At 36.6% G+C, this 25,050-nt stretch overlaps 1 protein-coding gene across 2 annotated transcripts in view; it reads right to left on the bottom strand.

Annotated features, from left to right (window-relative positions):
- Positions 1 to 7,399: 7,399 nt before the first annotated feature.
- EIF2A (eukaryotic translation initiation factor 2A) overlaps positions 7,400 to 25,050 on the bottom strand; it is a 38,609-nt gene continuing 20,958 nt past the window's right edge. The window contains exons 7-14 of one of the 2 annotated variants that reach the window (XM_016216706.2): positions 23,658 to 23,731; positions 23,391 to 23,535; positions 23,082 to 23,198; positions 20,005 to 20,576; positions 16,260 to 16,373; positions 11,540 to 11,668; positions 9,830 to 9,895; positions 7,400 to 9,236 (exon numbers count right to left, since the gene is read on the bottom strand). In XM_016216706.2, the coding sequence (XP_016072192.2) occupies positions 9,171 to 9,236; positions 9,830 to 9,895; positions 11,540 to 11,668; positions 16,260 to 16,373; positions 20,005 to 20,576; positions 23,082 to 23,198; positions 23,391 to 23,535; positions 23,658 to 23,731 (1,283 nt within the window). In that variant the 3' untranslated portion in view covers positions 7,400 to 9,170. The other variant, XM_016216705.2, reaches the window with a different exon arrangement.

Below are 25,050 nucleotides of genomic sequence, written 5' to 3'. Positions count from 1 at the left end.
GGCAAAGGACCTAAAGACACTTCTCCAAAGAGGACATACAAATGGCTAAGAGACAAATGCAGAAATGCTCAACGTTGCTAATCATCAGAGATGCAAATTAAAACCACAAAGAGATATCACTTCACACCTGTCAGAATGGCTCCATCAGCAAATCAATGAACTACAAGTGCTGGCGAGGGTGTGGAGAAAAGGGCATCCTAGTGCACTGCTGGTAGGAATGCAGACTGGTGCAACCACTATGGAAAGCAATATGGAGTTTCCTCAGAAGATTAAAAATTGACCTGTGATTTGACCCAGTGATCCCACTTCTAGGAATATGTCCTAAGAAACCCGAAACACCAATCACAAAGAACTTCTGCACCCCTGTGTTCAAAGCAGCACAATTTACAATAGCTAAGATCTGGAAACAGCCCAAGTGCCCATCAGTAGATGAGTGGATAAAACAGCTGTGGGACATTCACACCATGGAATACTATGCAGCAGTAATACAGAAGGATCTTTTATCCTTTGGGACAGCATGGAGGGAACTAGAAAGTATTATGCTAAGTGAAACGAGCCAGTTCGAGAAAGACAAATACCACATGATCTCACATATATGCAGAATATAATAAACAAAATAAACTGATGAACAAAATGGAACCAGAGACATAGAAGCATGGAACAGACTGAGGGATCTCAGAGGGAAGGTGGGGAGTGGGGAGGGGGTGGGGAGAGATTAATCAAAGAACTTATATGTTTATAAGCATAACCCATGGACACAGACACTGGTCTGGGGAAAGCCTGGGGGTGGGATGGATGCGGGGTAGAGGGGATCAATGGGGGTAAAAAGGGACATCTGTAATATTTTCAACAATAAAGATAAAGAAACTTTTAAAAAAATAATAAACTAACTTCTCAAAAAAAAACCCCCAAAAGTTTGAGTAAGATAACAGGCAAGCTGGACATTGCAACTTTACTTCAGAGCAGGATATTAAACACTTAATTTCAACAAAAAGTTTAAGGGTGAAAAGGGGCATTAAAAATAACTATACTGCAATTTGGTAATGAAGGCACAACATAAAAAGAGATAATTTATGACAACAAAAATCATAATGGGGGAGAGAAAAAGGACTGAATATGTAGAGGTGAATGAACATAAGAGGTAATTAGAAGAAAAAAAGACTATTGTATATATGAGAAATTTTACAAAAACCTAATGGTAACCACAAAACAGAAGTCTAGAGCTGAGACACAAAACAAGAAAAAAGAAGAAAAAGAAAAAAAAGCACAGAAAACTACCAAACCAAAACAGCAGACAGAAACACAAGGGGAAAGAAACAATGGAGATACAGAGCAACCAGAAAACAAAAGATTAAATGGCTGTAGTATTTATATATCAATCATCACCCAAAATGTAAATGAACTGAACTCACCAATCGAAGAGCACAGAGTAGTGTGATGGATTAAAAAACAAGACCTGCCCTGGCTGGTGTGGCTCAGTTGGTTAGAGGGTCATCTGTACACCAAAAGGCCAGGTTCAATTCCTGGTCAGGGCTCATGCCTAGGTTGTGGGTTCCTTCCTGGTCCAGGCATGTATGGGAGGCAACCAAGGCAGTGGATCGATGTTTCTCTCTCCCATAGATCTCTCTCTCTCCCCCTCTGTGAAATCAAAAATAATAATTAAAAATAACACTATTTAAAAACAAAACAAGACCCAACTATATGTTGCCTGCAGGAGACTCATCTCAGCTCCAGAGACAAACAAAGGCCCAAAGTGAAGAGGTGGAAGAGATACTCCAAGCAAATAGCATTCCAAGCAAAGCAGGTGTAGCAGTATTTATATCAGACAAAATAGATTTAAAAATAAAAAAGGAAATAAGAGACAAAAACGGACATTTTTATAATGACAGTGGAAACAATTCATCAAGAAGAGGTAACACTTATCAACATATATGCACCCAACCTGGGAGGACCCAAATATATAAAGCAATTACTAACAGACCTAAAGGGAGAAAGTGATAAAAATACAATTATAGTAAGGGATAGGATTACCCCACTCAGAGCCTAGACAGATCATCCAGACAGAAAGGCCTTAAATGAGACATTAGACTAAATTGACTTACTTGATATTTATAGAACTTTCCATCCCAAAACAAAATACAAAATCCTCTCAAGTGCACACAGAACATTCTCAAGTACAGACCATATGTTGGGGCACAAAACTAGTCTCAATAAATTTGAGAAGACTGAAATCAGACCAAGCATATTTTCCAGCAACAATATAAAACTGAAATTAACTACAAGAAGAAAGTTGGCGAAACCACAAATATCTGGAGACTAAGCAACATGCTACTAAACAACTACAGAGTCAAAGAAGAAATAACAGAGCAAATCAGAAGAAACATAGACACAAATGAAAATGAAATATGACACACCAAGATGCTTAAAATGCGGTAAAAGCAGTACTAAGAGAGAAGTGTACAGCATTACCAGCCTACATCAAAAAACAAGAAAAAAAACCAAACAACCTAACGTTACACCTTAAAGAATGAGAAAATAACAAATGAAGCCCAAAGTCAGTAGAATAAAGGAAATAATTAAAATCAGAACAGAAATAAATGAATACAAAGCAAAAAGACAATATAGAAAATTAATGAAGCGAAGAGCTGGTTCTCTGAAAAAATAAAATTGACATACCTCTGGTTAAACTTATTAAGGAGAAAAAAGACTCAAATAAGGTCAGAGAAGTTACACTGTATACCACAGAAATACAAAGAACTATACAAGAATGCTGTGAAAGGTTACATGCCACCAAATTCAATAACCTAGAAGAAATGGAAACATTCATAGAAGTATAGGACCTTCCTAGACTAAGTCATGAAGAAGTGGAAAACCTAAGTAGACTTATCACTAGCAAGAAAACTGAAACAGTAATCAAAAACCTCCCAAAACACAAAAGTCCAGAACCAGATGGCTTCACTGGTGAATTCCACCAAACACTCAAAGAAGATTTTCTACCAATCCTTTTCAACCTCTTTCAAAAAACTTAGGAAGAGGGAATACTTCCTAACTCATTTTACAATGCCCACATTACCCTAATACCAAAACCAGACAAGGAAAACACATACAAAAAAGAAAATTACAGGCCAATATCTTTGATGAACGTACAAAAATTCTAAACAAAATATTAGCAAATCAAATACAATAATATACTAAAAGGATCATACATCACAATCAAGTGGGATTCATTCCAGGGATGCAAGGATGGTTAAACACTTGCAAATCAATCAATGTGATACACCACATCAACAAACTAAAAGATATTACTAGACGCATAAAAAGCATTTCATAAGATACAACATCACTTTATGATAAAAACACTCACTAAAGTGGGTATAGAAAGAAAATACCTCAACATAATGAAGACCATACATGACAGATCCTCAGCCAACATCATACTCAGTGGTGAAAAACTGAAAACTTCCTCTAAGATTAAACAAGGATGCCCACTCTCACCACTGTTGGTCAACATAGCACTGGAAGTCCTAGCCAGAGCAACTAGACAAGAAAGGGAAATAAAAGGTATCCAAATTGGGAATGAAGAAGTAAAACTATTTGCAGATGATCTGCTTCTATATATGTAAAACCCTAAAACTCTACAAAAACTATTAGAAAAAATAGATAAATACAGTAAAGTTGTAATTATTATAAAAGCAGTATGTTACAAAAGCAACATGCAAAAATCTATCATATTCCTATATACTAACAACAAAACATCAGTAATAGAAATGAAGAAAATGATCCCATTTACAGTTGAAACAAAAAGAATAAAATATCAAGGAATAAATTTAACAAAGAAGGTCAAGGGCTTGTACACTAAAACTACAAGACATTGTTGAAAGAAACTCAAGACATAAAAAAATAGAAAGATATTCAGCGCTCATGGATTGGAAGAATTAGCATAGTTAAAATGGCTGCATTACCTAAATGCAATTCGCAAACTTAATGCAATCCCTATCAGAATCCCAATAAATCTTCTCAAAGAACTAGAATAAAAAAAATATTCTTACATTTGTATGGAACACACAAAACCAGAATAGGCAAAGCAATCCTGAAAAAGAAAAAGAATAAAGCTGGAGGTATCACAAGATATCACACTCCCTGAATTGAAACTATACTATAAAGCTACAATAATCTAAACAATATGATATTGGCAGAAAAACAGACACACAGACCAATGGAATGTAATTGAGTCTAGAAATAAATCCACATGTACAGGGTGTCCCCCCCAAAATATATACACACTTTGAATGATTATAAAGCCAGTGTTTATTAACATAGAGTTCATTTACAAAATTTAAAAGAACATACAGAAGTAAATACTTTTTTTGCCAATGCCTGTTTTCAAACTGATGACCAACCTAGTCCAGGCACTGCTGATAACTCGAAGCAATGGGATCATAAACATCAAGCATCATTTTGTTGGGTAGCTGTACGCCCTCAACTTATCGACTGTTGTCGGTTTGTACCATAAGCTTTATCTTTTATGCATCCCCATTTAAAAAGTCTAGTGGCACTTTAGAATAAATTTTCTTTGTTCAGTGCTTAGTCTGGCTTCACGCATTATTTCAAATCAATTAAACCTGAAAAGGCGTGAAGATTAAGTGAGTTATCAGCTGTTAAAGTGTGCATACATTTTTTTGGGACATCCTATATATGTGCAACTAATTTTTTACAAAGGAGTCAAAGACATGCACTGGAGAAAGAAAAGCCTCTTCAATAAATGGTGTTTGGAAAACTTGAAAGCCACATGCAAAAGAACGAAACTGCTATCCTAACACCATATACAAAAATGAACTCAAATAAAGACTTGAATATAAGACCTGGAACAATAAAATACATAGAGAGAAAAAATAAGCACTAAACTTATGGACCTTGGACCTTGGTCTCAGGAGGGTTTTTGTAAACTTAACCCCAAAGGCAAGGGATGTAAAAGCAAAAATAAATAAATGGGACATCAAACTAAAAAGCTTCTGTATATTAAAAAAATTCTGATAAGGGGCCAATATCCAAAATATATAAAGAACTCATACAACTCAACAACAAAAATCAAATAACTGGATTAAAAAATAAACGGAGGACCCGAATAAACACTTTTCCAAGAAAGGCATACAGATGGCCAACAGATATATGAAAAGATGCTCAACATTACTAGTTATAAGGGAAACGAAAATCTAAACCACAATGAGAAACCGAAGGGTCGCTAGTTTGATTTCCAGGTGCATGGGAGGAAGCTCAGCCAACTGAGCCACACTGGCCAGGGCTCCCAATACATTTTAACAATCCAACTTAATACTGGTAAAAGATAGAATTTATTAGGTGTGCCTAAAATATTTAGCACCAGATGTCCACAGGTGTTCAAATGTAAGCAAAAATGTACATTACAATAATATGAAACATTACTTAGTGAACAGTATGTCCATAGGGCAAGATGCAAAACACTAGTATTTTAAGCTCCATAGGGATGGACACACCCTACAACAGAAAAAAGATCACTTGACTTCCACATATATCTTCACGAATGTATTAAAACTATAGGAGACTGAACAGCATAGGCTAGGTATGTGGTTCCCAAACTCTGCTAACACGCTGGAAGCACCTGGGGAGTCTTTAAAGAACACTGATGCCTGATTTCCGCCCGTCATTGTTATTTAGTTGGCATAAAGGAGGATTTGGGCATTGGGTGTTCTAAAAGCTCCCCGGATGATTCTAACATGCAACAAAACTTGGGAATCACTGGACTGTTACCTGGGGATTTTAAAAAAAACCCTCCAAACTCTCAATGACTTAAAAGCAAAAGTTTATTTCTCATTCATGCTCCAAGTGCAACGTGAAGAAACACACCATCTCGGGCAGCGCTCTCAGCCCCAGGCCTCAGGGCCACCACAGGAGGGAGGCATGAACCGCAAGTTGGCTCTTAGATGCGCTCGCTCGGAAATGACCCACTTCACTCGGAAAAGAACCACTTCACCCTCCCGACGTTCCAGTGGCTGAAGCAGGCCACCGCCTGCTGTGGAAGTGCAGCTCCCCACACACCCAGGAGGTGGGAACAAGAGGTACCAGGACAATACCTCCCATCTTTTTAATTGGTTTTAACCCTCACCCGAGGATGTGTTTTTAGCGATTTGAGAGAGGAAGAGAAACACTGACTGGCTGTCTCCCGTACACTGACCGGGGACTGAAACCACAACTCAGGCATGCTGCCGTGACCAGGAATCAAACCCGCAAACTTTTGGTGCATGGCAGGACACTCCGACCAACTGAGCCACCCAGTCAGGGCTCTTCCATCCTTTTTAAATCAATATATATTGAATGCTTGTTTTAATGATTTTCCCTGGTGTTAAAGACAAAATGTTTTTGTTCCCCCTAAATTTATGTTGAAGCTGAATTCCCAAGGTGATGGAATTTGGAGGTGGGGCATCTGGGAGGTGATAAGGTCACGAGGGCAGAGCCCTAATGAACGGGACTTGTGCCCTTCCCTGCAAGGGAACCCAGAGAGCTCCCCGCTCTTCCTGCGGCACAGCAGGGCGGCTGAGCCAGGCCGCAGGCCGCACCAGACCCCAGTCTTGGACTTCACAGCCGCCAGGACTGTGAGAAACGTTTCTGCGGCTGACACGCCACCTGTCTATGGCATTCTGTTACGGTAGCTGGGCGAACTAAGACACCTTGCCACATCTTTAGTACCAGGTCTCGATGCTTTAGTTTTCTTCTATTTCATTTCATGAACCAATCTTACACCTACAAATATGACATTACTAAATGGCACATTGTATTTCCTTTGTAACCTGCACTGTACCCAGAAAGCAGTTGATGAATTGATCAAGTAGTTTTAAAAACAAGTGTGAAGGCCACTCCTTCTAAATCTGGTTTGACTACGGCATCAGTAGCTGAGGATGACCCTGGGACGAACCTGCTGCGGGCTTACTCCACTATTCCTCCTTCCTTCAGAACAAAAGACTGAATTCTTGCCAGTTTGCTCTGCTCTGAATATTAACGTTTTCACACAGGCGGATGAGCCCAGAAGCTGCTTTGAAACCTCCCTTGAATAAGAATTCTTAATATTCCTAGCTGTCTTTCCAGTATCTCATTAAGTCAAAGAAAGGCAGTAGCACCCCCCTTATTATTTTGTTTTCTGTGGTTTCAGTTACCTGTGGTCAACTGTATTCTGAAAATATTACATGGAAAATTCCAGAAATAAACAATTTACAAGTTTTAAGTTGCACACCATTCTGAGTAGCAGGATGAAATCCCACGCCATTCTGCCTGGGATGTGAATCATCCCTGTCAGTGTGTCCACGCCGTATACGCTAACACTGTATATGCGTTAGCCACTGAAGGGCTCTGTTATCAGAGGCAGAGAGACCACATTCACATAACTTTATTACAGTATATTGTTATAACTGTTCTATTTTATTATTATTGTTGTTAATCTCTTACCGTGCCTAGTTTATAAATTAAACTTTATCATAGGTATGAATGTACAGGAAAAAACAGTATATATAGAGTTCAGTATTATCTGCAGTTTCAGGCATCCTCTGGGGATTTCAGAAGGTATCCCCCCTCAGATTAGAGAGGACTAGTGTACTTTAAATCTCTTTTCAAGCAGACTGTCATTGCCATACTCTCTTTTTTGTGTATCACCTAACTCTTACTCCCAGAGTATAATATATTTAAAATAAAAACCAAAGAAAATGGTAGTCAAAGAACACTTCAGTGATTTTTATATTGACGTGTGCTTGGTAATTCTTTACAAAGAATTAAATGGATTAAATCATTATAGAAAAAAAAAATCTTTAAAAAAATGAGTCTAAGCATTTTGGAAGGAACAGTGATTCCTGAGAAATTAAAATACATCTGACTAAAGTGAAAGTTTCAATAATACTACCTCTGAGATAACATTTTATGAATGATTAATAAGTTTACTATAAACTATGCTATAAATGGGAATTAATTAAAACAACTGCTAGGCTTCCAAGCCAAGAAAACATTACACTGTTTCAGAACACATTATTTAACATTTTTATTAGAAAAATATTTTTTAAAGTAATATATTGTAAAAGTAATCTGCATCAATCTCTATTATCAGAAATAAATTAGTAAATGTTGAAAGCAATTATATGTACATGTATGCACACATACACTCCACACACAAAGCTTAAAATACCACTCAAATTTAATGCTTTAGGTCTTTACCAAATCTTGATAGAAACTTTGGGACATCAGTAAACTCAGTCATCTGTTCATGTGTGTCTCCCAAGGTGTTTCTGGATTCTTTTCCTTTACTTATCAGTTTAAATATTAGCTCTGGAAAATGAAAACCTATATCAATGTAGATGAAATAAAAATAATTTCAAATGTAAACCTGATGAAAATAATTAATTGTAATAAGCTCCAAAACCAAATATGAATTGTTTTTGATAGTCAAATGTCTTGGATTATCACTGTCATTTTTTTTCATCATATAAAAATACAAACAAAACAATCATAGGTCACATGTGGAAAGTATTTATCGCATCCTCAGATCACTAGGTTTATTATTTGAAATATCAAAATAAAATATTGTACTATTTTCTGTTTTTAAAGTCTATATTTACTTTAGAACTAAGAAAAACTTTACTTCAAATAATACAAAAGTATAAACAATTTAACACATTTACTACAACCTGATTTTTAAGGATTTATTTAAAGTTTTGATAATACAGTAATATTTTAGGATAAAAAAAGCCACATTATATATTCAAAGGCAATTTTCCCAAACTTGCCTTCTAAGTTAATAAAGGACCTCTTGAGTAAGAAACTTATATCAAAGCCAAAATTGATTAAATTTAAAATGTCTTTATTCATTTAAATGATAAATACCGTCTCCTCCTAAAAAACAATGACATTTGTCTTTCAATCTGTCAAGCTTAGCTAGAAAATTCATGTGTCTCTTTTTTATATCTTATGTTAACATGATAGAGGATGCAGGCTGCAAAAATCAATTTTAATAGGCATTATTAAATAATTTCACATATATGCAGAATCCTGAAAAACGATTAAAATTAGAGATGAACATTAAATGTGGGCACATGACCATTCCGTTACACCAGTTTCCACTGATTTCTGGTAACCAACTTGCTTTTTTTGAATCCTTAAATGCCCAATTCCAAATCTTCCAGCTCCTGGAGAAGGGCTTTCTCTTTCTGAATTTTCTCCAACTAGAAAAGTTTAAAACAATAAAGTTATTAAATAGGAAATAATTATTGGCTCTATAGCCAAAATAGCAAAGAAGAAAATATTTAGACAGAATATTGCTGACAGTTTATCGGATCCACTGGTAAACACAGATTTAAAAGTGCAGATTGGAAACTTTCTAATTGTTATCTGGTATGAATCCGGGCAAAGTACAGAAGCTGTCTTACTGCATTCCTTTAGGTCCAGTAAACTTTCCCTTCTATACCTGGGCTTAAAAGTGCTGAGGAAAGGATGAAGGGCAGAAACAGAGCAGTGCAACCTGAGATACAGGAAAGAAAAGAACCTTCTATTTGTCTAACATAAAAAATGCTTTTATTTTCAGCTGCAATAGCATTAACACACCTCTTAGAAATAGTGACTTTCTCATTCACCGTGATCTACATCATGTCTCCCTCTATCCTTCCGTTTAAGAGTAAAAACATTAAGAAATATGACATAATTTCCAAAAGATGTTTTTAAAATCTATGTGCTCTTTTACCCAATTAAACAAGTGCTTATAACACAAAGGGGAAGGAGAGTCGTGACTATGAGCCCAAATTAAAAATGCAGAAAAGACCTGATTTTTTTCTAGCTGTTTTCCAGTTGCTGCTTGTTCTTTCAGTTGTTCAATCGCTTTCAGTTTCTGCAAATGTAAAGAGGGGGGAAAACAAGGCATTTTAGATGCAAATTTCCCTCTTAACAACTCAGCTATAGAATGTGAAACCTGAACAAAGGGAATCAATTATTTTACATTTGTATTAAGAATGGGATTTATTAAACCCAGCCAGGCATGGCTCAGCGGTTGAGCACTGATCTAGGATCCAGGAGATCGCGGTTCGATTCCTGGTCACATGCTCAGGTTGCGGGCTTGATTCCCAGTTGGGGGCGTGCAGGAGGCAGCCGATCAATGACTCTCTCATCATTGATGTTTCTCTTTCTCTCTCTCTTCCTCTCTCTGAAATCAATAAAGATATATTTTAAAAAAAGAAAAGAATGGGCTGTTAAAATGCTAAGGTAAACTATTTTAAAAAATTAACTATAGCCCGGCCGAGCATGGCTCAGCGGTTGAGCGTCGACCTAGGATCCAGGCGATCGGGGTTCAATCCCTGGTCAGGGCACATGCCCGGGTTGTGGGCTAAACAGCCGATCAATGACTCTCTCATCACTGATGTTTCTATCTCTCTCTCTCCCTCTCCTTTCCTCTCTTGAAATCAATAAAGATATATTTTAAAAGGAAAAAAAAAAAATTAACTATAGAATGAGATATGCTAAGAATATAGGAGGATGTAAAGTACAGCATAGGGAATACAGTCAATTCATAAGCTATACAAATGCCTAACTGCTATGCTGCACACCTGAAACTAACATAATATTGACTGTCAACTTTAATTGCAAAGTTTAAAATTAATTAATTAATTAAATAAATATGCTCCAGCTCTGGGGGGGGGGGGGAATAATAATATAGGGCTTGGTGAAATATTTCCAAGCTTTTAATTAATGTTATGTATGTGTATATATGTACACATATATGTATGTAAATATATCACCAACTTCACCATTTATTTTAGCACCTCACTGTACCTGGATGACACCTTTGGCTTTTTTTTTTTTTTTAATCCTCACCTGAGGACATTTTTTTCCATTGCTTTTCAGAGAAAGTGGAAGGGAGAGAGAGAGGGAGATGGGAAAGAGACAGTACACTGATTGGTTGTTTCCCGCACACACCCCAACCAGGGCCGGGGATCAAGCCTGCACCCGAGGTTCGTGCCCTTGGCTGGAATGGAACCAGGGACTCTTCAGTCCTCGGGCCGAAGCTCTAACCACTGAGCCAAACTGGCCAGAGCACATCTTTGGCTTTGAGAGAAACTTAATAGTGCGGCCTGGGAAGGGCTCTAGCAACTGAATTTTACTTCCACAACTGGTTGCAATTTGACGAGCTAATCAACTTCTCTGTTTCCTCATCTTTAAAACCGGGGCAAAGGTCTGTTCCTACCTGTCTCACAAGTGTCTGACAAAATACTAAGTATAAAAGTGTTCAGCACATTTCTGTACAAATGTACATTATTTCTTATTACTCCAAAATCAGTAATAAAAAGACTAATAGGCATTAGAAGATTGTGAATAGAACTTAAATCATCCCTGTTACAGTATTTCATAGTGAGAAAGCAACAATGAGAATTGCTATAAACTTCTTAGATGCCTATCTTTAGGTGTTTAAATAATTCTTAATAGAATTGTCGTGCATTTCTTTCAATAAACACATCTGATTTGCATTTAATTCTCTCACCTTCTTTAGGTTCTTGATTTTTTTGTCTACCTCAGGGTCTCCAGAAGTTGGCTGAGAGACAGTATTTCGTGCGGAGCTCTGTGGGGCAGGTATAGGTACCAAATCCAGACTCTTGTCATTTCTTGCTTCCTGCAAGAAATATTTTCAAAATTCAATTTTCTAAAATAAAAACATTAAAGTATTTCAACCAAAACAGCCTTGGTATATAAAATGCAGAAACCAAAATGTGATTTTATCTTTTATGTTACATTTTATATAAAGAGAGGGTCCGAACTGAAGGTCTCACAAAGTATGCGACATTGTCCCATGATAAATATAATGCAGCTTAAAAAGGTATCATAGTATAACGATACCCAAAAGGTTTTTACTATAATATTTGTCATAGGGAACACTTTGCTAGATCTACAATTTAAAGTATCATAACAAAGAATTAAAAAATATGTTAGAATATAACAAAAGGCCCGGCCAGGGTTGGCTCAGTGGTTGAGCGTTGACCTAGGATCCAGGTGTTCAGGGTTCGATTCTTGGTCAGGGCACATGCCCAGGTTTCAGACTCGATCCCCAGTCGGGGGCGTGCAGGAGGCAGCCGATCAATGACTCTCTATCATCATTGATGTTTCTATCTTTCTCTCTCTCTCTCTGAAATCAATAAAGATATGTTTAAAAAAAAAAAAAGAATATAAAAGAACAAATGAAAAGAAATGAAATGACCATAGCAGAGAAATCTAGGAGGTTTCTGTATCAGCCAATAAGCATTCAAAATTTCTGGATATTTTGGGAGGTGCCATTATATGAATGTTTTGGCAATGTGAGGGGGCCTTTCTAATCAAGGTATTTGAAATTTCACTCTTGTGATATCCTCCAAAATGATAGTGAGTACACACGATCAAGTACATGTGATGAATGATGCTACAGGACAAGTCCTACGGAGATTTATCTATCATCAGATCAGATGAGCTGATCTGAACTCTCTAACAAAGTGCCATGGAGAACTTTTTCCCTGTGTTGGGCACCATTCTGTTGCTGAACATGGATGGGACCAAGGCAGGTCTGCTGGACCAGTCTGGAAATGGGTTCTTGCAGAGTCACAAGAAAAGCATTTTGGAGACTCGTACATAGGACACAAGGCATAGTGGCAGATTTGATGGAAGGGTGCGGAGGCCAGAGATGCCCCTGAAGAGGCTGCCACACTGCCTCACCCACTACCAGGTGGCTCAGCTCTGTCTCACTGCGGGAAGAAGCCCAGTGCCGGGGGCCACAGGCCCAGGAGGAGGGCCAGGGCCCAGAGATGCTGTGCCGTTGCCCCGACACGGGCACCCCAAGCATCTGTAGTCTAGCTCAGTCCCAACATGATCAGCCTCTGATGACCCTTCGAGCCTCATCCCTTCTCACCAAGGAACCACTGATTCTGAAGCACATTTATTTCCCCTAAAGTGCTATAAACTCTTGTTTCTTAGCCTTTGTGTTCACTACTCTTGTTGACTGTTCCTTGTGCCTAGAATACTTTCAGGGGACCTGACTGATTCTACTTATCCTTTAGGCCTCCCCCGAATTTCTCCATCTCCCGAGAGACCAGATTAGTTGCACATGTGGAATGTATCCCCACTGAACACACTGTGCACTATCCCCCATCAGACTGCACCTGAGGTTTCCTTGCTTACTCTTCTACTTGTGCCCCCAGCATAACACGTGCTTTACTGCACACGCTAAATAAATGAAGGGAAAAGGAGTGATATTCCTTCTGTATTTAAGACAAGACATATATTTTGACAAAGGGGAACAAAGTTATTTAAGTCTTTACTGCCCTCAAGGTAGGGCTTCTGCTCCTTCATAGAGTTCCCGGTGGAATACACTGACCCCCAAGAATCCAAAACCTCTTACTCAGAGTTCGGGGCAGAATACTGTGAATTCCCAAAGCATCCCAGGAGGACACGGAATGGGTGTCACTCCTAGATTTCCAATTGAAAAATGTGTGCCCGAGAGTTTAGAGAGTACAAAATCACGTTTTCAGTCACGTTAGTTGCACTTTTTTGTATACTCCAATGAAAAAACATTAACTCCGTATCTTCTTTGGGGAAACACATTTCTGAGCATTTTAACAGACTATTCAGAAAGAAACAATTTCGTTTCTACTCCTAAGGAGAAGAGGGATAAAGGAGAAGAGAGATACTTTGCTAACAAAGTTCACTTCTGATATCAGATTAAAATATTTAAAATTCAGTTGTTTGTAATAAGTTGAGAATATTTTTCTACTAAGGAGGAAGGTTAATGTTATAAATGTAAAACAACTATTAAAGTTAAGGGAAATATGAAATTTAATTTTCTATATTTTAAATACCAACAATAAGTTAAAATGTCTGCATTATTATATTTAAATTCTGGTCATTCTCTGGAAAGGGTATGTATACAATAAAACTAAATTTTTAGTTTCAATTCTTTTTGGTACAGTTCATAAGCTTATTAACCATCACCAGTTATAAAAGTATTTGGTTAGATTATATACATCTGACTCCTTTATCTTTGGTTGCTTAATTTGGAGCCAGGGCTGAGAAGGTGTGGTCAAGGTGATACTGTCATGGACCATTTACTTTGTTCTATAACACAGTCATAACTTTTACTAACTCTAGCCAGTTGTCTCAAAAATGCAAACTGTTTCAACAATAAAGATAAATTAAAACAGAAAAGAAAAAAAAAAAAAGCATACTGAAAAGGATTATCTTGCAAGTAGAAAACTTATGCCCCCAGCATTTGCCATCACTGGGAAAACACGCAAAGATCAACTCCATAAATGATGGATTAATGGTATTATCTTTGGTATGTAACACATATGGGTGACTACATAGTTGTATGGTGTGGGGAGGGTATGTTTTACATGAATGGCACTGAATGCTTTTTTTTAAAAAGCCACACGGGCTTTCTTTAAGAAAGTCCAAATATTTTAATACTGATTTTTATAAATAAGAGACACTGATTCCATGATCCCCGACACAAATTTTATCAGATATCTGATAAAATATCTGATAAAAGGAAGAAATATTTATAAAATAGATTCTAAGGTGAGTTGGTTTCAGAAGGTCTTTAAGTCTCTATTAGAAAGAATCTTGCACAGCTGCTATGGAAAACAGTATGGACGTTCCTCAAGAAATTAAAAACAGAGGTACCATATGACTCAGCAATCCCACTTTTGGGTATATATCTACATAACAGAGGAAACAAAATCATTATCTCAAAAGGATATCTGTACTCCCACGTTCACTGTAGCATTATGCACAATGGCCAAGGTATGAAAAACAAGGTAAGTGATATATAAATATTTTTTAAAAATGAAAATCCTGTCATTTGCATCAACATGAGTGTACTGGGGGCATTATGCTAAATGAAATAAGCCAGACAGAGAAAGATAAAATACTGCATGGTATCACTTTGTATGTGGAGTCTAAAATCAGTTAAACTCAGAAACAGAGAGTAGTACGGTGGTTGCAAGGGGCTGGGGGCGGGAGAGTGTAGAGATTGATAAAGGCGTTGATACAACTTTCAGTTAGAAGATAGTGTCTGAGGAGCTAACGTAGAACGTGGTGACTACAGTTGATAGCACTGTACTATATCATTAAAATTTGCTGAAAGAGTAGAACTTAATGTTCTCACCTCCCCAAAAAGGTAAATGTGTGAGTTGATGGATGTGTAATTAACTTGATTGTGGGAATCCTTTCACCATGTATATGTATATCAAATCACCCCACTGCACACTTAAAAATTTTATTTGTCAATTATACTAGCTAGAAAAAAAGAAAGAAGGAATGTTACCTACTAGTAGTTATAAGGATACTACTGACTTGTAACATTCAGGGCCAGCAGAGGTGTCTCTACCCATAATGATGAAAGGACAGTCCTGCTTTTACACAAGTCTAACACATGGAGTAGATTATTTTGCTCAGAATGACTTGAACTTGAGCTATTGAAAGATATTTCTGGATGAAATCTACTAACAAAAGAGTACACTGATTTGTTAAAGCCAGGATTTTAGCAGAATGTTGTTGTATAATGCAATTCTACAGCTTAAAACAGTTAATTGCCTCCAAAACCCATAGCAACCTAGAATTGTCAAAAAAATTCAAGTATTACCAGCAAAACCGCATTGTTTGAATCTCAAATATGTAGTTACCACGACTTCACTAACCAGAGTCCCAGCCCAGCAGGTTTCACAATAAGCCATACAAGACTGCAATTTGTCAATTGTTACACTGGTGTGGTTTTTCAACTACAAAATCATATAAAAAACTATTTTAGAACAATTCCATTTGTTTGGGTAGTTCTGGTATTTAGATTCCCAACTGAATAGTTTCCTATAGTAATGAAATACTGAGTAACAAAATGGCTTTATAGTCATGCGCTTTTTGGTCTCTCTTAACAAACACATTTTCAAGAAAGCAAACTATACCTAACTTCACAAAGGCTTAACTGCAGAGGTCTAGCAAGCAACATACTACATAATCCCATCAGGGTTTCAGGTTTTAAGGTCAGATCCGGTTTCCTTCATCTCCTATTATATACATGAGAAGACTTAAAAATTCAGTGTCAAACACAAAAGAAAGACATTCTGATGAAGTCTAACTCCAACTTCATTTTACAACGTAACAGTTAAGACTTTAGTACAACGAAACTTGAAGGCTTGAAGCTAATTTAGCAGATTTTGTTTTGAAGACATCAGTACCCCGCGTACCTGCTTTGCAGCTTTCTTAGCTTCATGTTTCCTTTGATTTTTAAGGGCTGTTTTTGATAATGGCTTATCATTTCCTGGTTGTGGTTTCATATTCTGAGGTGGTTCCTCCTCGTGCTACGGAAAATGTAAAATGAACGATTTTGAAATAGAGTCTATGTTTAAAAATATATATATATATATATACCACAAATTTTGCTAGTATGGGATAAACTTATTTCATCAAATTTAAAGTCACCAGCAAAGAATATTTCTAACTCTGATCAGCAGTAGGCGCGCTCCAACTGTCAGGGTGGATTTAATGAGGGCCTTCCTATTAGTTGACAGATACATCTTACATAAGACACGGCAAAATTCACTTTAATTTTGTTAAGCAATGGAATTTATTTATTTTAATTTTTTTTAAAAAATTAATTTTTAGAGAGAAGAAGGGAGGAAAAGAGAGAGACAGAGAAACATCAATGTGAGAGAGAAACATTGATTGGTTGCCTCTCACATGTGCCCCGACCAGAGACTGAACCTGAAACCTGGGTGTGTGCCCTGATCAGGAATCAAATCCACTGACTTTTGGTGTATGGAATGATGCTCAACCTGCTGTGCACCCAGCAAGGGCTGGAATTTTTTTTAGTACTACTAAAAAATGACACATGATTCTTATAAAAGTAAATTAGGTACCAACAATAGTTTCTTCTGAAATCTTTTTGGATCTCACTACTGCCAACAGAAACCCAGTTTCCTCATTTTTTTTCTTAGCATTAAGAATTATCTTTTAGATCTTTACAGAGATTAGAAGATTAAAAACAAAAGCAAATAGAAAAACTAAAACAGACGTCAAGAAAATAGATCCAATAGGAAGGAATAAGTAACTGCATAATTTTAAATCCAGGAGCTGTGTGGATTTTTGTTTGTTTTGTCTTAAAGTCTGTCAGTTTTTTGGCCTATGAAAAACTAAGTAACTTGTCATATTATACAATGAAAACAGACAATCATTTCCATCACTATATATTTATATAACCACCTATCAACTACATTCCACAACAGAAAGAGGGTGAGGAAAGTATAGGACCAAGGATCATCTAATGTAGAACATGGGACTATAGTAAATAACACGGTATTGTATAATCGAAATTTGAGGAGAGGAGAACGGAAATGTTCTCACCCCAACCAAAAAAATTTGTCTACTACTTAATTCTCTCTACACTGCTATTCTCTTAGTGTTAACTGTCTCTTAGACTCTATCATACTTGGCACATCAAAAGGACCAGATCTTCATGAAGTTTCTTGAGTGCTAGATCTCAGATCTGTGTTCCACTTGTAAGTGTTCTGAGGAAACGAGCAGGCCTCAAACACTCGAGAGACAGGGGAGTGAGTAGGAAACTGTCCTGACTTTATCTTAGTAGCTGCATTAACTATCTCAGAGCACCGAAGTTCTGCATGCATACACATCCTACGTGAAGCAACTGAACACGGGGTGGGGTAAGGCAGGTTTACAGTTGTGAGTACTCGAAACAGAGTTTATTCCTGTATTATTATTATTATTTATTGTGTTATTTTCCATATAAACTGTAAACCTACTTTTGCCCCACCCTGTATATAAAAACCCACATTGGTAGAACAGAGAAACCTGGAGGACAAAGTCTCTGTCACCTCTTTTTTTGTCTCCACTCTGAGTGCGATGTGAGTTAAGATATACTAAAATGTGCTGAACATTTGTTTTATACATCAAAATCCTTTTAGTAGTGGGCTCTTATATAGTACCTTGCTTTGGCAGAAAGTTTCTACTCATAAGAACTTCAAAAAATGACAAAGCAATTAAAAATGACACAAGAAGAGAGTTACAAATCTCTCCCACACCATGAGCACCACGTAGCCACTGACAGACTTTCATTTAAGATAAAATAAAAATCCACACAGCTCCTATACATCATGGGCTTTTCTGGCTTTAGCAGTATATGCCCATTGTACATAATCTCATTCTTACTAATAAAATTTGTTTCTTCGCCCAGCCAGAGTGGCTCAGTTGGTTGAAAGGTTGCAGGTTCGATTCTCGCTCACGGCACTTACCCAGGTTGCAGGTTTGATCCCCACTCAGGGCACGTACAGAAGGCAACTGATCGATGTTTCTCTCTCACACTGATGTTTCCCCCCTCTCCCTGCTTCCTCTCTCTAAGCATGTCCTTGGGTGAGGATTAAAAATAATAATAATAAACAAAATAAAGTTTTTCTTGAGTTATATCAATTACTATGTGACTGTTTTGATGAACACATAGTGATTTTTTTTTTTTTTTAATATATCTTTATTGATTTCAGAGAGAGGAAAGGAGAGGGAGAGAGAGAGAGATAGAAACATCAATGATGAGAGGGTCATTGATCGACCCCGCAACCCGGGCATGTGCCCTGACCGGGAATCGAACCCCGATCGCCCGGATCCTAGGTCGACACTCAACCGCTGAGCCACGCCCGGCCGGGCCATAGTGATTTTTTTGAAAGCCAATAAATATTTCCTTAAGTATAATTTCTATATAAATGTTTATGTATAAAAAAAGTAATTTTTTTTCTTCAAGGGGAAAAACCCCAACACTTTTTTAGTTCTTTCTGTTATGTAACCTCCTTCCTTTGTGAAGCTATCAACTAGAAGATCTTTGTTTCTAGTAATTTCTTGACAGTATTTTCTTTGTCATTTACCTAATTTCTGTAATTAGATACAAACAAAAATTTCTCCTTCGTGGTTACTTTGACTGAAATGATTGTTAGGATCACATAAATACCATGTCACATACAAAAGGAAAAACTTAGTGAAAATCTTAAATGTTTAAAAATCTTGGTTTTAAGAAGTTCTTACCTAGTTTTACCACTGTTTTCAAAGTACAATCTTTCTACATTAATTTCTCTACCTTCCTCCACCAAAACAAACTAGTTTTATGGCTCAGAGAATAAAAATATACACCACTTCAGAATTTCTTCCTCTTGTGCTATCTTACATTGAGGTTATTCCTGTTCTTACCTTAGGTAAGAAAAATTTCAATATACATGGGACAAATCCAAAGACTACAATATACTTTCTTTTTTAAGCTAATAAAAATATCATAAATAGGGCTTAATTGGTTAAAAAAGTTTTTATATACATTTACTAAATAACATAATACAACAAAAATGTTTCAACAGAACATTTGAAGAAGTTACAGACCACTGCTTTATTTTAGGAGAAGGACGGCTGCTCTTTTGTTTTTGAGAGGGTGAGGAGTGGCACAAGGAAGGCATAGGAATACTTAAAGTATTTACTTCCCTGAGTGCCTAGGAATTAAGTAACTGTATATCTCCATTTACTTGGAACAGTTCCAGCTTATGCCGGCTGTATTGTCACCTTTCTAATAAACAACAGAAAGATTTACAGAGCAACTTTATTCCTTAACATCACCACAGAAACTTAGGAGTCTTTCATAAATGCTTTCTCCTGAGCTCTGAAATGCTAACGTTTTAAAGCAGATAAGAATCTAACCAATACTCTGGTCATAACTTTACAGCAAAGGTGGGAACTGATGGCCTAACGACAACAAATGTTTTGTTTGAGCAACAGTATTTCAGAAACTGAGAAATTTTACATGAATATCCAGACTAGTTTTGCCTTGAAAAATCAAACATTTTGGCAAACTGGGCCTAAAAGCTCCTATGGAAACAATACATGCCTGAGAAACAACTCCACACCCTGAAAAGCCTTTTTCCACCAATGTAGTAAAACTTGACTTACCAGTTTGGAATTGGTGGTTGGTTTATTTCTTAAAGCTGGGGGTCTATAAGCTGTTGCAGTTTTAGGTTCTTCACTGGGCACATCACTTGGAACTGCTTGGTAAGTTATTGTTTTTGCTGGAAATATTCCATCTAAAAATGGCTGCCAAGACACCTGCCATAATTCCCCATTTGACGGCACATCATGCTTGTGCAAGACGGAACCAGTGTAATGCCAAATTTTGTACCCATTATTAACACGTAACCTGGGAGCACACGTGGCTGTTAAAATATGCTCACCATCTGGGCACCAAGCAAAATATGTAGAATCAGAGGCCACTGGTTTAGAAATAAGTTTGTAGTTTTTAACATCCCACACTTCCATTTGTCCCCTCAGATTTCCAAATCCAGCCAGGACTAATATATGTCCATGAGGGCTATAGTACGCTGCGTTACGAGGACCAGTTCCAAAGTCAAACACAGGATCACATTTCAAGTTGAAAACTGTCGCTTTGGCAGGCATAAAACCATAAACAGCACAAAACTCAGTGGAACTAGAATTCCAAACTACATCATAAATGGGGCCATTTTTTGCTAGAAAAATAATACAAAACCCAAATTAGCAATAAAGAATTATATGAATATTTATTAGCACAAATTATAATCATACTACTCAAACATGTCAAACAGTAAATAAAAAAAACCCCAAACTTCATGATATGTTAAAATTAAAATAACTTTTACATGATATACTACAAAAATTATTGTATAACCATAAATTTATTCAAGAATCCCTACTAAATCTTAATTTCTTTTACATTTTGGTAATAAATAATAACTAGCACAGGTTATTACTACTAGTTATTAACAACTAGTTTTTATTGAACTAGGTAGTAGTATAGGCACATAGCAATAAAAATATAAACTATATAAATAGACATGCCACAAAAATAAATCCCTCTACACAAAGGCAACCCTCTGATATATTTCTTTTCTTTTTTGTTGTTAATCCTCCCCTGAGGATATTTTTTCCATTGATTTTTAAAGAGAGTGGGAGGGAGGGAGGGGGAGAGAGACATCAATTGGTTGCCTCCCACATGCATGCCAACTGCAGCTTGAAACTGAACCTGCAACCCAGGTACATGCCTTTGACAGGAAATCTGTGCGAGGGCCGATGCTCTAACCACTGACAGCACAACACCTGCCAGGGCATCTCTGGTTATGTTTCTTGAATATGCTTTCAGAATATTTTTGTTGCAGTTAAGCCTCTCTCTCTTAAACACATCCCTAAATCCCCAAAGTTCTAAACCTCTGTTGTTTCATTTCACTATTCTATTTTGGAGATTTTTCCCACAGAAGTGCATTATGATCTGCCTCATCTTTTTCAGCAGCATTGTGCTCCATTACAAACCCTCTGAGCATTCACAAACACATCTGTAGAAGTGCAATTGCCTGGTCAAAAGGCAAATACAGTTAAGTGGATGACATACCACCAAAATGTCCTTCAAGGAAGTTGTACCAATTTACACTCTCAATAACATTTGACAATACAGAGTTCCCCCTCACTCTCACTCATGCTGTGTAGTTTCATACTTTTACCTCTGCCAACCTACCAAGGTGAAAACTGTATCGTGTTTTCCTTTCTATTTCTTTTATTACAAACTAAGCACTTTTTAAATATATTTATATATAATTTCATTTCTTTTTCTGTAGACCATGTTTTACTGTCTATTGCTTTACTTGATATATTAACAAAACTCACTTTTTCTTACACTCATTCCTTGCCTGTCTAAAAAACTTTCTCCCCAATTTTTGTTTTGCTTAATTTATGAACTCTTTTCTTTCCCTAATGTAGACATCTATAAGTTTTATATATTTAAATTTATCCCTTTTCCCTCATGACTTCTGCCTTTAGAAAGTCTTTTTCCATTTTAAGATTAGGAAAAAAACCTCAAATATTTGCTTCTAGTTCTGTAGTTTTAGGTATAATTTTTTGGTCCAACTGGATTTTACTTTGGTGAAGAGGCAGCATTATTAACATTTTGTTCCAAATAGCTAGACAGTTGTCCCCTACCACATACTAAAAAACCAGTATTTTCCACCATTGGTTCAAATGCTGACTTTATTACACAGCAGCAGCTATAGAAGTGTGGATCTCTTTCTGGGTTCGGTTCTATTTCACTGATTTATCTGTCTACCTACCAGCCAGAACCAAAGTGTCTTAATTATGACTGCTTTACATTTTCATATCTAGTAATGTAAGAATCCCCCCGCCCTATTCTTCTTTTGCAGTTTTCAAAACATTCTTGCGTGTTTATTTTTCAATATCAACTTTAGAATCAGCTTACCTAGTTAAATCTACTGGCATTTAAATTTCATTTTTAGATCATTTTGGAGAGAAACTGACCATCAGACATATACTATTTCTTGTATTTTGTTGCTATATGTGAAATCTTTCCTTCTATTATGTTTAAGTGGCTGTTGTTTGTACTGTGACTTCATCTATGAGCAGAGATGACTCTGTTTCTTCCTTTTAAAGCTGCATACTTGATCTTTTGATCAGTTACACTGAATACATCCTTCAGAACGGTAACTAAGAGTGTAACGGGGAGTCACCCTTGTTTTGTTTCTCACTTCAATAGTTTATACAGTTTTTCACAAGAATAGTTTTCTTTACATGTTCAATTCAACATGAAAAAATTAGGGAGTTGTGAGCATTTTAAAACTGTATTATTCTACAGTTAATTTAGCTCAACAAAACAAAAGATAAAGTGCTACCATTCTTCAGTTCTGAAGATAGTGCTAAACTCACTAAATCAATTTACTGTCCTAGTAAGTTCAATAAGTCCCAAAAGAGCTACAGCAACTGAAATGCTTCACTCAGCAAGCTTCCTACTAAAGCACTAGCATAACTAAATCAACTAACTGGGTTCTGTCAAAATCAGGTACATCTGGAGATGATTTTAAGTTTCTTAATCAAGAGGAACTTTATCTTAAAGGTTATAAAATACTTGTCTTATCATCTGAGCGACAATTTAGATTATATCATCTTTTTTAAAGTCCTTGTTTTTATCAAAGGAAGACAGCTGAAATACTCACGTAATTGCACCACAGCACTTTCTCCATTTGTTGCAATGTAGTGCAGTGTTTGTTCCCCGTAGTAGGAAGCTCCGGTCTTGTCAACTTCTGTACTAGCTATTACCAGCACAGCAGTAGCTATAACAGTAAAAACTTTAATTAGATTTAAAACAGAAATTAACCTAATGGCGATAAAAAATATATTAAACAAGTAACAGAGCCATGTAAATTTTCATTAAATAAGCATTGAGACTTTTCTTCTATACACATAGGAATAAAGTCTAAATAAATACTTGATAAACAAAATGAGAGAAAACATATTTATCATACCTTTTTTATTCCATAGCATTGTAACCTTATCCGCCTTAAAGAAACTTTTATTGGCTAAAGCTGCATGAGGTCCATCAAAGTTGGGGTACTGGTATAATCGAACAAATGAAGGTGCACCCTTACTTCCTGGAACATAAACAGCCACCTAAGATACACAGACATGGATCATTTAACTTTTTGAAGCATATAAACTAAGATGGGCTAAAAACTAAGAAAAAAGTTAATCTTATAATATCCCACATGAACAAACAAAAACATAGCTATTACCTTGTATGGCTGAGGTCCAGGCGATAACACAAAATCATTAATTTTTTGCAAATGCAACTTATTTGCAATTGTATCTAAGAAGAAAAAAAGGAAATGGTGTTAAGATTGATGAGAGATGCTAATAGTGATGTTAAGTTCTGAATGCATTTTAAAAGGTTAGTATAACTATACACTAATACTGCTCATTGTCGTCTCATGTAGATGAGGCAGAGCAACATAGCGGAAAAAGCAATGGGGTGGGAGCAGAAAGACCTAAACTTAAATTCCTACTCAGTCACTTATTAGCTGTGTGAGCTTGGGCAAGTAATGAGATTATACACCTAATTCTCAGTGGCTGATTTTTAAGAGCACATAGTAGGTATTCAATAAATGTTAGTTCTCTTCAACCTCTGAAATAAAGTTGTTTTAGAGCCCATTAGGTGGGAAAGATAACTTTAGCCTGCTAATATAAAATGTGGATACAGATATTCTGTAACCAATTACATGACAATAATGCTCACAACAAGAGTAACAATGGCTGACATTTACTGAGTACTAACTCTGTGCCAGGCAGTCAGAACCCATGTTATAAACAATACTGCTTCACTAGTTAACAGGATCAAGAGCTGTTACTCTTCCTTTGTTCAAACTCAGAGATCAATAGCTGTTCATCAAAAGGAGTACACTAAACTGCCAAACTACACCCCCTTCTTTTGGCATGCTCACAAAATGGCAAGCAAGATAAGCCAGCAAGCAAACCCCAAATCAGTGGGGGCTGGAATGAGCCTCAAAAACAAGAAAATGAAATATAGTTATAACGATTATATGAATGGTGCTCAAAATCAGCCTGCATGCCACCTTTGGTATATGTGAATGGAGTTACCAATTCCTATTCTATTTTAATATACTCAAAGGTGTATAATCACTAATGGTATACTCTAAGGACAAAAGAAACTGCAAAACTTTAAATTATTTTCAGTAATCATGTTATTGGTATTACTGTTGGTGTTGCTATTCTAAGAATACTATGTGGTTAATGTGAAACAAAGCAGATGAAATCCCAGAGAACCAGGATTCCTGGTGTTGGCAAAAGGCAATACAGATGTAGGATATTAAAAAAAGAAAGAGAACGGCCTAGAAACAATGATCAACACAGTAGCAATAAGAACCCCTCATCCAGATTGTGGTCTCTAAGTACCATTTTCCACTAAAAGGAATCCGTGGCTCCAAGAATTGACTGATCCTAGGTATATGACAGGAAATAATATACAAGACAGTCTTAGAACAGCTTGTCTTACCATATAGCAAAAAAGTCATTAAAGACTGAGTAATGGTGGGGTAATTTGAGCACCAATAAGAATAGTAATTGCAATGGATTGAAACACATCATAGATATTTAGATTTATGGTTGATA

This window comes from Miniopterus natalensis, chromosome 6, assembly GCF_054644295.1.
Source record: "Miniopterus natalensis isolate mMinNat1 chromosome 6, mMinNat1.hap1, whole genome shotgun sequence".
NCBI lineage: Eukaryota > Metazoa > Chordata > Mammalia > Chiroptera > Miniopteridae > Miniopterus > Miniopterus natalensis.
This window is presented reverse-complemented; position numbering and strand designations above follow the sequence as displayed.